This window comes from Bufo bufo, chromosome 4 (genome assembly GCF_905171765.1).
Source record: "Bufo bufo chromosome 4, aBufBuf1.1, whole genome shotgun sequence".
Classification (NCBI taxonomy): Eukaryota; Metazoa; Chordata; class Amphibia; order Anura; family Bufonidae; genus Bufo; species Bufo bufo.
The window spans coordinates 554,747,390-554,765,137 of NC_053392.1; the positions used below are offsets into that span (position 1 = coordinate 554,747,390).

The 17,748-nt window shown below is 43.5% G+C and overlaps 1 protein-coding gene across 2 annotated transcripts in view; it reads left to right on the plus strand.

Annotated features, from left to right (window-relative positions):
- The window catches only part of LOC120999260 (WD repeat containing planar cell polarity effector), a 470,467-nt gene that overhangs the window by 249,784 nt on the left and 202,935 nt on the right, over window positions 1–17,748 (plus strand). For both annotated transcript variants that reach the window (XM_040430129.1, XM_040430130.1), the window contains one exon: window positions 7,625–7,813. In XM_040430129.1, the coding sequence (XP_040286063.1) occupies window positions 7,625–7,813 (189 nt within the window). The remainder of the gene's footprint in view (window positions 1–7,624; window positions 7,814–17,748) is intronic.

Sequence of the window (17,748 nt, forward strand, 5' to 3'; positions counted from 1 at the left end):
CGGAACAACGGACACGGAACCCAACAACGGTCGTGTGCATGAGGCCTTAGCCCGTATGTAGCACTTGGAACCAAGCCTAATTGAAGCCCTGCTGGAAAGAAAAAAAACGCCCTAAGGCACAGCATCATTACTGACATCATGTCTACAGGGCAGGGTCCAGAAGCATGAGCAGAAGACCGCCCTGAGAGGAAAGGTCATTGATGATGTTGTGTCTACAGGGCAGAGCCTTACAAGCCTCGCTACTCCTCGGACTTGGACATGATGTCATCGGGCTAGGGATCCAACACAGTGGAAAAATGTCATGTGACCACAATAGTGCAGGAAAACCAGGCGTTACAGGCAAACAATCACTATTAGGGTCCATTCACACGTCCGCAATTTCGTTCCGCATTTTGCGGAACGGAATTGCGGACCTATTAATTTCTACGGGGCAGCACGATGGATACGGATACGTAATTCCGTTCCCGAAAAAAATAGAACATGTCCTATTCTTGTCCGCAATTGCGGACAAGAATAGGCATATTCTATTAGTACCGGCAAAACACGAACACGGCAATGTGCGTTCCGCATTTTGCGAACCGCACATCGCCGGCACTAATAGAATATGCCTATTCTGTCCGCAATTGCAGACAAGAATAGGACATGTTCTATTTTTTTCGGGATCGGAATTGCGGAACGAAATTGTGGACGTGTGAATGGACCCTAAGTGTGTTGTTTCCTGTCAATTAATGCTGAAAATTGCAAAACTGGAATATCCACTTTTGAAGTGGCATATAAGCAAATTGTTATAGTTTCTTCTTACCATCTTTCAGCTAAGGTGCAAATTGAAGAATTTCAATAGATTGGTATTGGTGGTATTGGTTTACTGCCCAAAAAGTGCTGTGTGATAATATAGTAACAGATCAGATTCTAGTGTTTACCTTCCGCAAACTTTAAAATGAGTCGGGATATAACTGGATGCTATGGGCAATACATTTTCTTAGAACAGGTTTTATGCATGAGACCCATTGGGGACATTTATCAAGCCCTGTACGCCACAATTGTGGCATAAAAAAGTCGCACATTATGGCGCACGGCATCTGTGCACCATAATATGCGACTTTTTGAGCTTCTCGGCACTTTGTTCTGAGAAAAGGGGACGTGACTTCGTGGAAGAGGTGTAGCTTAGCGCCGCCGCCGCATTTACTATAACTTTCGCCAGAAAGAGGCGGAGTCTAGCTGAAGTCTACGCCAGCCTGTAGCTGGCGTAGATTTCAGTTTCTGGCGCACAGCATCTGATTTATTAGGAGACTTCTGCCTCTTACATCTCACGCCAGTGCAGTGAGATCAAGACTGGCGGATGGATAAGCCAGCCTTGATATATCTTCCCCATTGTGTGAGCACAATTATATTGACCACACTTCTCAAAATACAGTATGTCACATTATTTACACCAGAGTGAAAATGGCATGGGTTTAGGTGTTTCCGCTCTACCTGCCAATTCAATCCTGGTCTTTCACTATGAGCACTGGAGTTTGTGATAACTTTAGCTGGGAGCAGTACTTGTCTATCTCTAGCAGTACCGGAGTGAATGCATGTGGTGGCAAAGCACATGATCAACCTGGCAGATTTGTAAACTGGATTCCCATCAATTGGACCCTCACCGATCACAAAGATTCAGAGGATCGAGGGTATCTTTCTTGGTACAACCCATTCAGGAGCCTCGCTCAGACAGTATCTCATACGTATATATTTCCGCATTGCTCTGGATATACCTAAATTAACAAAATAAACTATTCTGTGCACACATTTTTGTGTTCTTCAAATGTAGAAAACAATGCAGCAGCTAAGATGAGCGTAATGTACTTGTGACCGAAGCCTGACAACGGATAATCTAGATGAATATCTCCATATCAGGCAGCGGTGGATTATGTTTCTGGTAGGATCCTAGCTGATAGTTTTGTTATATAATGTGTTTAATCCTTTTATTGGCAAATAACATTTTACGCCCGTCTCCGTTATCTCATTGTACTGTTCTTAATTCTGATTTTAGTGTTCTGACATAGTCAAAGATGGCATCTCTGGAAGAGGTATTGCTTTGAGTCATTCTGGCAGACTTGGTTTTGAAATAGTTGTAGATCAGTTGGTTGGAAATAACTACAATATTTTTGGCCTTATAAGACGCACCTTATAGTAAGACACACCTAGGATTTTGAGGAAAATAAGATTTATTTATTTTTTATCAGACCTTAGAACAGACCTCCAATCTTTATTAGACCCCCAATCTTCATCAGACTTCAGATCAGACCCCTTCATCACACCTCAGATCGGATTCTCATATCAGACTTAAGATCAGACCCCTATATCAGATCAGAACCCCATGTCAGTCCGATCAAATTGAGCTCAGATCAGACCCCATCAGAGATGAAACAAATAAACTTACCGGTACCTCTCCTGCTCCGCCACCACTCCACAGATCCAGCCAGATGTTTTCCACAATAATTAATCAGTATAGGTTTCCGTGTTTTAGTTCAATTTCAGACACAATTTGGCAAATGAGATGTCTCACAAACACTGATTTCCTATTTCTTCCATTTTATATGTATAAAAGATGCACCAAATTATCGCAGATGTTTTTCCACGTTGTAAAACCTCTTTAGTAAAGCAAAGCATATTCTGTAGCACTAGACAGAGATTATCACACACACACATCAGTCCCTGTCACTTTGAGGCTCATAATCTACCTTATTTTTCACCCTATAAAACGCACTCAGGTCTTAGAGGAGGAAAATAAGAAAAATAATTTTTTTCATCAGATCCCCAATGTTAATCAGACCCCCAAATCTCAGATCAGACCCCCAGTGCTGACTAGACCACAGCTTATACCCCTAATTCTGATTAGACTGCAACAAAAAAAATCTATTTACCTCTCCTGTTCCATCCGCCGCCGCTCCTGAGATCTAGTGCGCTTTATTCTGCGCTCTGCTGTGAACTAACGTTGCACAGCGTGAGGTCACAGAGCGTGCCTATGTCCTTACACCGTGCGCAGTCGCAGCAAAACATGCAGAGCCTGCAGGAGAAGTCCAGGAAGCAGTGAGTACAGAGCAAGCACAGGGACCGCTGTATTCACTGCTTCCTGGTGGTCCTGCTGTACATAATGGAAGTGCTTATTGGTATTCGCCCTATAAGACGCACTGACATCCCCCCACGCACACACTTTTTGTCATCAGTGGTAGAAAGGAAGATTCCAGGAAGATTCTTAAAGGGGTTATCCAAAATATAAAACCTGCCCCCAAATGCCTGGTCCCGTCGTATAGATCATACGTACCCCGACACCCGCGTCGCACCTTATCCGGCCGCTGCTGCATCTCCCCATTGTGTGGATCAAAACATCCGGCGACGGGGGGTGGTGGCAACAAATAGCAGGCCGCGGCGGGGACAAGCCTCCTTAGTATCGCGGGAGATCCAGCGGTGGCCGTGCGGGGAGCAGGAGCAATGCGGGTTCCACGGAGCAAGTAAGCATAATGTATATGAGGGGCCCAGGCATTGGGGGGCATGTTTTATAGTTTGGCTAACTCCTTTAATGAGAAGAGACTTTATTTCATGTCTAACTGCGTTGCCCTCAGGCAGTCACTGGAGGTTTACACTGGGAGATCCTCCACATAATGTGATGTGAACACAGCCTATAGTGTTTGAACCGCCCATCGTTCAGTCTGGCTTCATGGCCCTCCTTATTGGTAGCCCTTCCCCTTGTTTACGTTGCCATAGCTTGTGGATGTCACCCTGGCAGTACACCGTTTATCAGTCCATTCATTGGTTTCATAAGACAAAAACACAGGTAAAACTACTGGATTGACATTGTCTTAATAGTCCTTTAAATTGCTTTACCTTTTCAGCAGACCACATTCTGTGATCTTAGGCCTCGAGTTTATTTTTCTCCCTCCCCAGTGACGCCGCTCACAGCAGCCTTTGTGGAAAGAAAGGCCCTTGACTTGCTATCTCCGGCACGTTTGTGTTCTCTCACAGGCCAGAGCGCTCACAGTGCAGGGATTTAGAGGCCTTCCAGCTAATTGCCATCTTGTAAATTTAATTGGACTGCCTCCCTAGACACTGTTCTTAAATCAATTAGGCTACGAGTTGGCTGTCACCTCCTTCTACCAAGAAGTGCACCATCCAAGTGAGGTCAAGCATCTAAAGGGGGAAAGATGTTTCACCTCAACCACTGAGATTTCTCACACGTTAAAATTCATTGTTTGCATTTAGATGAAGTATTTTTCACAGTGTAAAATTGCTCTTTTCCCTTTCGATTCATTATTTCAGCCGGAGTTTACTTATAGGGGATGGTTACTGTTTTGTTTTTTTGTGTTTCGGGTTATCGTCTCCTCTGTGTCACTCTAATAAGGTTAAGCAGTGCTCTGGCCGGACTCTCCTTGTTAATGAGATCAATTGACTTCTGGGGATCCAGCAACTGATAAATAATAAATCCTTTCCTTATTATCTTACAAGCCTTGTGGTTCTGCCAACGAGAGCAAGTACCATGAACGACTAAACTACAAGTAACACCCTTGCTTTGGATATTAGACAAATGTGATGAAATTTGTAAAAAAAAAAAATTGGCGGAGGTTTTGTATAAATTGCCTCCTAACAATTTACGCCCAGATTGGTATGATGCATTATGTAACATGCAGAGTTATGGAAGTGTCTTAGTGACTCTGTAAAATGTGTTTCTATTTCATTCTCGGATGTAAACTTTTTTTATTAAGCCCTTCAGCCATCAAGTTTTCACCCTTTTTTGTGATGTATATGCCAGGAAAATGCTCCCGATTCTGCTTCCAATGGAAGACTTCATTGTATTCCAGGCATACAGTGGGACACATCGTCCATAGGCTTGGGAGATTAATGACAAATACCGGCTCGACAAATCAAGTGAATGGAGTCCTATGTATATACTTATCAGGGCCATAACGTGATGTGAAGAATAAGGTCTTAAAGCCTTTTACAAATGGTGGTCTATCTGAACGGTGGGGGTCCGACACCTCACACCCCACCAACTAGCTGTTCTGAGGAAGTTCTGGCGCCTGAAGTCGGTGTCAATTGCACAGCTCTGTCCATTGTGCAGTGGAAAGAGCTGGTTACTGCTGCACTTCTCCAATTAAATTCAATGTGAGTAACCCTGCAGTTTCCAGCTCCGTCCATTACACAATGAACGGAGCTGTGTAGTTCCAGCACTGATGCTACAACAGCTGATTGACAGGGATGCGTAGTGTCAGACCCCCACTGATCAGATAGTGATCAAGGATAGACAGTCACATGTAAAGAATTGGGCAACCTTATTAAGGTTCTTTTCACATTTGCATGTTTAGTTTTTTTTTTTTCATGCAGTATTTTTATGTCTTTCAAAAATACCGGAGACCCTGACTGAACATATTATAGATCAGTTAGGTTATTATAGGTCTAACAGGATTTATAAGTATGAATTTGAAAAAGCAAATCCATGATGGTGGTCACAGATCCATTTTGAACCGAAGTCATGAATCTAGTGTAAGTAGCACTAAGGAAGATCATGGCCACAAAGCAGCCCTGTCAACAGAACTGTGGGCAACCCATGTGCCAACATACATTTCTATGCACGCAATATTTCCTTTTGCAGCATCAGGGCCCATGAGCCTTTAGCTCTGCCCCTGGCTTCATGCACGAGTTCAGCTTGGGCCCCCCTTCCCTCAGTGCTTTGTGCCCCCCCCCCTCCCCCATGCCAAATTCTTGACCTAACCCCTTCCCTCCAGCCAGAGGTGTAACTTGACCTGCATGCGCTTTCTATACAGGGAGTGCAGAATTATTAGGCAAGTTGTATTTTTGAGGATTCATTTTATTATTGAACAACAACCATGTTCTCAATGAACCCAAAAAACTCATTAATATCAAAGCTGAATATTTTTGGAAGTAGTTTTTAGTTTGTTTTTAGTTTTAGCTATTTTAGGGGGATATCTGTGTGTGCAGGTGACTATTACTGTGCATAATTATTAGGCAACTTAACAAAAAACAAATATATACCCATTTCAATTATTTATTTTTACCAGTGAAACCAATATAACATCTCAACATTCACAAATATACATTTCTGACATTCAAAAACAAAACAAAAACAAATCAGTGACCAATATAGCCACCTTTCTTTGCAAGGACACTCAAAAGCCTGCCATCCATGGATTCTGTCAGTGTTTTGATCTGTTCACCATCAACATTGCGTGCAGCAGCAACCACAGCCTCCCAGACACTGTTCAGAGAGGTGTACTGTTTTCCCTCCTTGTAAATCTCACATTTGATGATGGACCACAGGTTCTCAATGGGGTTCAGATCAGGTGAACAAGGAGGCCATGTCATTAGATTTTCTTCTTTTATACCTTTTCTTGCCAGCCACGCTGTGGAGTACTTGGACGCGTGTGATGGAGCATTGTCCTGCATGAAAATCATGTTTTTCTTGAAGGATGCAGACTTCTTCCTGTACCACTGCTTGAAGAAGGTGTCTTCCAGAAACTGGCAGTAGGACTGGGAGTTGAGCTTGACCCCATCCTCAACCCGAAAAGGCCCCACAAGCTCATCTTTGATGATACCAGCCCAAACCAGTACTCCACCTCCACCTTGCTGGCGTCTGAGTCGGACTGGAGCTCTCTGCCCTTTACCAATCCAGCCACGGGCCCATCCATCTGGCCCATCAAGACTCACTCTCATTTCATCAGTCCATAAAACCTTAGAAAAATCAGTCTTGAGATATTTCTTGGCCCAGTCTTGACGTTTCAGCTTGTGTGTCTTGTTCAGTGGTGGTCGTCTTTCAGCCTTTCTTACCTTGGCCATGTCTCTGAGTATTGCACACCTTGTGCTTTTGGGCACTCCAGTGATGTTGCAGCTCTGAAATATGGCCAAACTGGTGGCAAGTGGCATCTTGGCAGCTGCACGCTTGACTTTTCTCAGTTAATGGGCAGTTATTTTGCGCCTTGGTTTTTCCACACGCTTCTTGCGACCCTGTTGACTATTTTGAATGAAACGCTTGATTGTTCGATGATCACTCTTCAGAAGCTTTGCAATTTTAAGAGTGCTGCATCCCTCTGCAAGATATCTCACTATTTTTGACTTTTCTGAGCCTGTCAAGTCCTTCTTTTGAGCCATTTTGCCAAAGGAAAGGAAGTTGCCTAATAATTATGCACACCTAATATAGGGTGTTGATGCCATTAGACCACACCCCTTCTCATTACAGAGATGCACATCACCTAATATGCTTAATTGGTAGTAGGCTTTCGAGCCTATACAGCTTGGAGTAAGACAACATGCATAAAGAGGATGATGTGGTCAAAATACTCATTTGCCTAATAATTCTGCACGCAGTGTAATACCGGTGTCTTATGTCGCACAGGGTCTTTGGGCCCCCTCAGGCTCCTGGGCCTGATAGTGACTGCGACCTCTGCATCCACTATAGCTTCCCCTCCTGCATGAAGCCATAACGATAAGTGGTATAATGGAGGATAAATACAGCTGTAAATGAGTATTCACAGTGTTATCCCTGATACATTCACATTCTGCTACAATTGACCAAACTGTGTTGCATTTTTGCTCATTATGTTCTGTTTTATATTTGCTGTTCTTTACAAAGGTGCTTTATCCAGAGGACAGCTGGGACCTGTGGAGCTTGTCTCTCAGTACCTCCGACATGAAGAAGTAGATGAAGCTATCGCTATACTGACATGTTTGAGTTGGAACACAGCTGGACTACAGTGCTATACATGCATGAGCGCCATTGTAAACCATCTCCTAAGGCAGAAACTCACCCCTGACAAAGAAGGTGATACCTTGGTTTCTTTAATATTTTTACTTTTTGTATCTTTCCTATGTGTATAGAGAGCAAATGCTCAAACATAAAAACACAACTCCTACCCATATGATAAAGCATCCTCATCATCTAGTCAATCAATAGTGTAAATATGGAAACAGTACAGGGGAATTTATTAAGACTAGTGTTTCATATGGCGGCCTTCATAAGAAGTGCACTGAAGTAAGATGCACCAGAGGTGCAGGTCTCAAAATAATTTGGCACTAGTGTTGAGCGAACTTCTGTTTTCAAGTTCAGAGTACAAGGTTCGGGTTATCTAAGAATTCCGTTATGGATTCCACTAAGACGGACCATAACTTATGGTCCATGGTAGCGGAATCCATAATGGAATTCTTAGATAACCCGAACCTTGCATGCCGAACTTAAAAACAGAAGTTCGCTCATCCTTATTTGGCACCTCTTCTGGCTCTCTGTGCACCAGAAAGACAAATTCATTCTAGCTATGAGCTGGTGTAAATGTGAGGCATAATTTATGCCAGTTTCCAGCATATATAATAATTGAAAGGATTTTCCAGGAGTAGAATATTGATGACCTATTCTCAGGATTAGGGATGAGCGAACCCGAACTTCACCGTGTTCGGGTGGGTTAGGAATTCCATTATAACGGAATTCGTAGACAGGTCACAAAACAGAAGCCTTTAAGAGGCATTCCGTTTTGATCCATCATATTAGAAGTCTATGGCCAAGCATAATTGATAATACAAACTACAGATTGGCGTGGTATTAAAAAGCAGGAAGTGCTCAACCCCATATGCAGTGGTGCATCTATACCGGGGGGGCAGATCCTGCACTTGTGGCCCGCTGCTAATGGCAATCCCCAGCAAAAATGCATACAATGGAGGATGCCTGCAGCGGACCACAAGTACCACAATAGACATCCTACACAGGATAGCAATTGCGTGGATGTGATAAGCAGTCAAAAAAAACATAACAAAAACAAAGACAGGAGCACTCTGCGGTTTTACTAACCCACGTACTGGTCTAAAGTAGGGGTGCACCGAAACCGAAAATTCAGGATGCCCTTGACCGAAAACCGAAACCGAAACTGCCTTTTTGCCCAAATACTTTTAAAATACTTTTTTTTTAATGATTTTATTAATAATTCTTTTTCATGAATGAAATTCATCTGTGGGTGGCGCTGTTATGGAGAGGGGGATCTGTGGGTGGCTCTGTTATGGAGAGGGGGATCTGTGGGTTGCGCTGTTATGGAGAGGGGGATCTGTGGGTGGCGCTGTTATGGAGAGGGGGATCTGTGGGTGGCGCTGTTATGGAGGGGGGATCTGTGGGTGGCGCTGTTATGGAGAGGGGGATCTGTGGGTGGCGCTGTTATGGAGAGGGGGATCTGTGGGTGGCGCTGTTATGGAGAGGGGGATCTGTGGGTGGCTCTGTTATGGAGAGGGGGATCTGTGGGTGGCGCTGTTATGGAGAGGAGGATCTGTGGGTGGCTCTGTTATGGAGAGGGGGATCTGTGGGTGGCGCTGTTATGGAGAGGGGGATCTGTGGGTGGCGCTGTTATGGAGAGGGGGATCTGTGGGTGGCGCTGTTATGGAGAGGGGGATCTGTGGGTGGCGCTGTTATGGAGAAGGGGATCTGTGGGTGGCGCTGTTATGGAGAGGGGGATCTGTGGGTGGCGCTGTTATGGAGAGGGGATCTGTGGGTGGCGCTGTTATGGAGAGGGGGATCTGTGGGTGGCGCTGTTATGGAGAGGGGATCTGTGCACTGTTATGGGGAAAGGGATCTGTGCACTGTTATGCCCATAACAGTGCACAGATCCCTTTCCCCATAACAGTGCACAGATCCCCCCTCCCCATAGCAGTGCCATAGACCGATCCCCCTACCCATAAGAGCCCCGGCCCTGCTGCTCACAGCATCACTCACTGCATCTTTATTTTACCTTACAATCGTCACTAGGGATCGACCGATTATCGGTTTGGCCGATATTATCGGCCGATATTGAGGATTTTGAACGTTATCGGTATCGGCATCTATTTTGCCGATATACCGATAACGTATTGGTAACACAGAACGCGCTGCTCTCAGCGCGTTCTGTGTTCCCTCCGCAGCACAGGGGAGAAGGAAGCAGTGTCTCCTCCCCCTGTGATGCTGCTGCTGCCGCCAATAGCAGGAGAGGAGACAAGAGGAGGGGAGGGGCTGTGGCCGCTGCGCCACCAATGAAGATAAGCCTTTCATTCATTCATATACAGGAGGCGGGAGCTGGCTGCAGAATCACATAGCCGGCTCCCGACCTCTATGAACGGCAGCTGCGGTCCGCGGTAGTTAACTCCTCAGGTGCCGCGGATCGCAGCCACCGCTCATAGAGGTCGGGAGCCGGCTATGTGATTCTGCAGCCAGCTCCCGCCTCCTGTATATGAATGAATGAAAGACTCCTCTTCATTGGTGGCGCAGTGCGCCCCCCCCGAGCCCCCCAGTATTAATCATTGGTGGCGCAGTGCGCCCCCCACCCCAATGCCGGCCAATAGTAAAAACATTGGTGGCGCAGTGCGCCCCTCCCCCCCACCCAGTATTACTCATTGGTGGCAGTGGCCACAGGATCCCCTCTCCCCTGCTCCTCCGATCGGAGCCCCAGCAGTGTAAGCCTGGGGCTCCGATCGGTTACCATGGCAGCCAGGACGCTATTGAAGCCCTGGCTGCCATGATAAGCTCCATGCTGCTGTGTGCACAAAGCACAGAGCAGCAGGGACAGTGTGAGCTCCTATTCACCCTGATAGAGATCTATCAGGGGGAATAGGACAAGGGTTCTAGTCCCTAAGGGGGCTAAAGGTTAGTAAAAAAAAAATAAATACAAAAATATTAAGTATAAATGAAAAAGATTTATAAAAAAAAAAAATACACATTAACAATAAACCAAAATACACATTAACAATAAACATATTAATTTTCAGCAGATTTGTGTATGAATTTTTTTTTTTTCTCAAAAATGAAAATTCCCAGAATATCGGTATAAATTATCGGCTATCGGCCTGAAAGTTCACAAATTATCGGTATCGGTATCGGCCCTAAAAAATCAATATCGGTCGATCCCTAATCGTCACGCTCCAGTAAGAACTCTGCAGGCAGAGCGGAGGGCGGCGTAACGTCACTTACTCACGTGACGCACCTGCTCCGCCCACTTTATGAATGAAGGAGGCGGAGCAGGCGCGTCACGTGAGTAAGTGACGTTACGCGGCCTCCGCTCTGCCTGCAGAGTTGTTAGTTACTGGAGCCTCACGATTGTAAGGTAAAATAAAGATGCAGTGACAAAGTAAACCGCCCGCCCGGCGCCCGCCCGCAGATGGTGGGTGACAAATCCCACACCCCATATTTTCGGCCGATATGTAACAATATCGGCTGAAGTAGATTAGGTGCATTTTCGGCCGATATTTTCGGCTGCCGGAATTTCGGTGCACCCCTAGTCTAAAGGGGTGTTGAGAATTAGCCAACATATCCTGCTTGGAGGACATGTCTGAGCCCGAGCACCGCGCCAAAGTTTCTCAAGTAGCTCGGGACCTAACGCTAAACCTACCTCGGCCGTATGGGCAATACCAGGAGCCAGTGGGCGAATTACAGGCGCGCAAGGTCCGACTTTTTGCTGGGGATTGCCATTAGCAACGGGCCACAAGTGCAGGATCTGTTATAACGCAATTCCTAACCCAACCGAACCTGGTGAAGTCTGGGTTTGCTCATCCCTACTCAGGATAGGTCATGAATATTAGATCAGTAGGGATCGAACATCCGACACCCCCTTGATCAGCTGTCTACAAAAATGCCAACCTTTGGCCAGATTGTTTTTGGACAAAAAGTGCTGCATGCATGACATTTTGTCCTGCCGAAAGCCGGCATTTATGCCCGAAAAAGATCAGATACCATTATAGTTCATGGGAATCCAGTGGTGTGTGGCTGTATCCGGCTACCTCGGATATGGTGAATTCTGGTAGTCTGTTCCTCTGCTGTAACAGACAACGGGAGTTCACAAATCGTATGTGAACCTAGCATTAATCACAGTGGCCATTTCTTATTTTTAACTCTGCACAGCACCACCCCCATTCAGGCACTTGTCAGGAACTGCAATTCAGTCCTACTTACTGGAATGTGGTTGTGCAGTGTTTTAATACTGATGACCTATCCAAGGGATAGGTCTTGGTGGCACTCATGCGAGCACTACTTTCTCTTTAAATTTCCTGCATATGTTCTTGCTTATAGAGGCGACGAACTTCAAGTCAAGTGAAAGGGACAAACAATTGTAGCATCACTACCTCTTCAAATAGCTGATCTACAGAATGCTGGGGTAGGACCCCCAACGGTCTGATATTGATGACCTCTTGAGGATAGGTTATCAATATTAAATTACTGTACAACCCCTTTAAAAGAGTTCTTTAGCTTGCATGACCAACTTTTTGTTTCAAAAATGCTTTTGTTAAATGTAAAAAAAAAAAAGTTGACATATTAGGTATTGTCCCGTCCGTAACAACCTGCTCTATAAAAATACCACATGACCTAACCCCCCAGGTGAACACCGTAAAAAAAATAAAAAAAGACGTATTCAAAAAAGCCATTTTTTGTCACCTTACATCACAAAAAGTGTAATAGCAAGCGATCAAAAAGTCATATGCACCGCAAAATAGTGCCAATCAAACAATCTTCTCATCCCGCAAAAATGATACCCTACCTAAGACAATCGCCCAAAAAATTAAAAAAACTATGACTCTCAGACTATGGAGACACTAAAACATGATCATTTTTTTTTTGTTTCAAAAATATTATTGTGTAAAACTTAAATAAATAAGAAAAAAGTATACATATTAGGTATTGCTACGTCTGTAATGACCTGCTCTATAAAAATATCACATGACCTAACCCCTCAGGTGAACACCGTAAAAAAATAAAAAAAATGTCAAAAAAGCCATTTTTTTGTCACCTTACATCACAAAAAGTGTAATACCAAGCGATCAAAAAGTCATATGCACCCTAAAATAGTACCAATCAAACTGTCATCTCGTAATGAAAAGAATGAGCCCCTATATAAGACAGTTGCGCAAAAAATAAAAATATGGAGACACTAAAAAATCATATTTTTTTTTTAGAAATGCTTTATTATGTAAAACTGAAACAACCAACCAAAAAAGTAGTCATATTTGGTATTGTCGTGTCCGTAACAACCTGCTCTATAAAAATATCACATGATCTAACCTGTCAGATGAACATTGTAAATAACAAAAAATAAAAACAGTACCAAAACAGCTATTTTTTGTTACCTTGTCTCAGAAAAAGTGTAATATAGAGCAACCAAAAATTATATGTACCCTAAAATAGTACCAACAAAACTGCCACCTTTTCCCGTAGTTTCCAAAATTGGTTAATTTTTTGGGAGTTTCTACTCTAGAGGTGCATCAGGGGGTCTTCAAATGTGACATGGCAACTTAAAATTATCCCAGTGAAATCTGCTTTCCAAAAACCATATGACGTTCCTTTCCTTCTGCACCCTGCCGTGTGCCCATGTGCTTCTAAGCCAGGGATGGGCAAACTGCGGCTCAACAGCTGTTGTAAAACTACAACTCCCAGTATGCCCAGTCTGCCTACAGCTATTAGCCTACAGCAGGGCATGATGGGATTTGTAGTTTTACAACAGCTGGAGAGCCGCAGTTTGCCCATCCAGATTCTACGTCCCCAAAAAGTAAAATGACATTCACAAAATTATCCAAACATAAAGTAGACATATGGGAAATGTAAAATAATAACAATTATATGAGGTATCACTATCTGTTTTAAAAGCAGAGAAATTGAAATTTGGAAAGTTGCGAATTTTTCCATTTATTTTGTAAATTTGGTATTTTGTTTTAAATAAAAATGAAAAATATTGACTGAAATGTACCACTATGATGAAGTACAATGTGTCACGAGAAAACAGTCTCAGAATGGCCTGGATGAGTAAAAGCGTTCCAAAGTTATTACCACATAAAGTGACACATGTCAGATTTGGAAAAATCGGCCTGGGATTTAAGATGAAAAGTGGCTCGGTAGTGAAGGGGTTAAAGCTGACCTACAGCAGTGAAGAAAAATGGCTGGGTAGTTATGGAAACCTGGTGTAAAACTTTGTGTATGTAGAGACTAAGGGCCTGCGAGCTTCTATTGGCTGATAAGGGTCATGTGACCATGCTGCTATTAGCTAATACATTTTTTGGTAATATTTCAGGAACAGTACATGCTAGAGAGCTGAGATCTGGTCTAAAACCTTCCCGGACACCTGATGTACCTGTGTGCCAAATTTCGTGATTGTAAATGCGACAGTGTGGATTCCTTTAGCGGACATACATACACTCAGCTTTATATTATATATATATATATACAGTATCTCACAAGTACACCCCTCACATTTTTGTAAATTTTTTATAATATCTTTTCATGGGACAGTACTAAAGATATGACACCTTGATACAATGTAAAGTAGTCGGTGTACAGCTTTTATAACAGTGTAAATTTGGTGTGCCCTCAAAATAACACAACACAGCCATTAATGTCTAAACCGCTGGCAACAAAGGTGAGTACACCCTTAAGTGAAAATGCCCAAAATGTGCCCAATTAGCCATTTTCCCTCCCTGGTGTCATGTGACTCGTTAGTGTTGCAAGGTCTCAGGTGTGAATGGGGAGCAGGTGTGTTACATTTGGTGTTATCGCTCTCATGCTCTCTCATTGGTCACTGGAAGTTCAACATGGCACCTCATGGCAAAGAACTCTCTGAAGGATCTGAAAAAAAGAATTGTTGCTCTACACAAAGATGGCCGAGGCTATAAGAAGATTGCCAACACTCTGAAACTGATCTGCAGCATGGTGGCCAAGACCATACAGTGGTTTAACAAGACAGGTTCCATTCAGAACAGGCCTCGCCATGGTCTACCAAAGAAGTTGAGTGCACGTGCTTAGCGTCATATCCAGAGGTTATCTTTTCAAAATAGAAGTATGAGTGCTGCCAGCATTGCTGCAGAGGTTAAAGGGGTGGGGGGTCAGCTTGTCAGTGCTCAGACCATATGCCGCACACTGCATCAAATTGGTCTGCATGGCTGTCTTCCCAGAAGGAAGCCTCTTCTAAAGATTGTGCACAAGAATCCCCGCAAACAGTTTGCTGAAGACAAGCAGACTAAGGACATGGATTACTGGACCCATGTCTTGTGGTCTGATGAGACCAATATAAACTTATTTGGTTCAGATAGTCAAGCATGTGTGGTGGCAACCAGGTGAGGACTACAAAGACAAGTGTTTCTTGCCTACAGTCAAGCATGGTGGTGGGAATGTCATGGTTTGGGGCTGCATGAGTCCTGCCAGCTGTGGGGGGCTACAGTTCATTGAGGGGACCATTAACAACCTGTACTGTAAAAAACTGAAGCAGAGCATGATCCCCTCCCTTCGGAAACTAGGCCGCAGAGCAGTATTCCAACATAACAACCCCAAACACACCTCCAAGATGACCACTGCCGTGCTAAAGAAACTGAGGGTAAAGGTGCTGGTCTGGCCAAGCATGTCTCCAGACGTAAACCCTTTTATGCATCTGTGGGGCTTCAGAATGCAGTGAGGCTGCACTAAAGTGTCAGACCATAGAACAGTGGTGCTCACAGCTGATATAGACTCACCCACTATACTGAAAAAACAAATGTATACAAAAAGCTGGGCACTCACTGATACTTGGAACCAAACAGTATAATTGAATGTGCAATTGACAACAAAACAATAAAACTCCATACAATAAAATCCAGAGTTCATATATGGACCAATATCAATCTATAATCAAATATAAAAATCGATAAGGTTCGATAAAATGCATTAAAAGTATCGATAAAGAATCGTCCTGAGCAAAAATATTATTCCATATAGTCTCTAAACGCCAACTCTTCTTATGATTTGAGGACCAAACTCATAGTACGTGTGCGGCGTCCCGCTACACAGGCTCAAGATTATATCCAAAGTCAATTCAAACCACAGCGATCTTACAGGGATATTATGTTCATATGCCGTTAGTCCTGAGACACTAGTGCTGTAATAGTAATTAATACACTTACGTGTCCGCGATCTCACCCTTCGTTTATACCGCACTAATTCGCATCACATGCTGACCTGCAGACGTGTATCGATGTCGGTTAATCTCGTGACTGATGACGTCCTCTCATGGGCGGGCGGGTGGTTCAATCTTTCACGGCTTACGGCTTGTAGTTGATGATGACCCTGTATTGTTTCCTTAGTAAATGTTCGTGTAGCGGTGCTGTGGTGTAAGAGAAGATGAAAAATCTCATTTCTATAATTTGAAGTCCTCCTTGCTCAAGATCAGGGGGCGGTGGTATCAAACGCGTTTCGAGACTGTGTAGGAAGGGACGATGCACAGTTCCGAAATGCGTTTGATACCACCGCCCCCCGATCTTTAACAAGGAGGACTTCGAATTATAGAAATCTGATTTTTCATCTTCTCTTACACCACAGCACTGCTACACGAACATTTACTAAGGAAACAATACAGGGTCATCATCAACTACAAGCCGTAAGCCGTGAAAGATTGAACCGCCCGCCCGCCCATGAGAGGACGTCATCAGTCACGAGATTAACCGACATCGATACACGTCTGCAGGTCAGCATGTGATGTGAATTAGTGCGGTATAAACGAAGGGTGAGATCGCGGACACGTAAGTGTATTAATTTCTATTACAGCACTAGTGTCTCAGGACTAACAGCATATATACGGCATATGAACATAATATCCCTGTAAGATCGCTGTGGTTTGAATTGACTTTTGATATAATCTTGAGCCTGTGTAGCGGGACGCCGCACACGTACTATGAGTTTGGTCCTCAAATCATAAGAAGAGTTGGAGTTTAGAGACTATATGGAATAATATTTTTGCTCAGGACGATTCTTGATCGATACTTTTAATGCATTTTATCGAATCTTATCGATTTTTATATTTGATTATAGATTGATATTGGTCCATATGTGAACTCTGGATTTTATTGTATGGAGTTTTATTGTTGTTTTTTGATGCTGGAGGAGCGGAAGGTCTCTAACATCTACCAACTCTGTGATGTCATCATGGAGGAGTAGAAGAGGATTCCAGTGGCAACCTGTGAAACCCTAGTGAACTCTATGCCCAAAAGAGTTAAAGGGAACCTGTCACCGGGATTTTGGGTATAGAGCTGAGGACATGGGTTGCTAGATGGCCGCTAGCACATCCGCAATATCCAGTCCCCATAGCCCTGTGTGCTTTTATTGTGTAAAAAAAACGATTTGATACATATGCAAAATAACATTAGAGTCACATCTTACTTGTGTGACCAGAGAAGAGTCATATTTTCAAGCTCTGACTCATCTCAGGTTAATTTGCATATGTATCAAATCGTTTTTTATACACAATAAAAGCACACAGAGCTATGGGGACTGAGTATTGCGGATGTGCTAGCGGACATCTAGCAACCCATGTCCTCAGCTCTATACACAAAATCCCGGTGACAGGTTCCCTTTAACCACTTAAGGACCACAGGTTTATACCCCCCTAAAGACCAGGCCCTTTTTTACAAATCGGCACTCCACAACTTTAGCGGTTTATTGCTCGGTCACGCAACTTACCACCCAAATGAATTTTACCTCCTTTTCTTCTCACTAATAGAGCTTTCATTTGGTGGTATTTCATTGCTGCTGACATTTTTACTTTTTTTGTTATTAATCGAAATTTAAAGATTTTTTTGCAAAAAAAATGACATTTTTCACTTTCAGTTGCAAAATTTTGCAAAAAAAACGACATCCATATATAAATTTTTCTCTAAATTTATTGTTCTACATGTCTTTGATAAAAAAAAAATGTTTGGGTAAAAAAAAATGGTTTGGGTAAAAGTTATAGCGTTTACAAACTATGG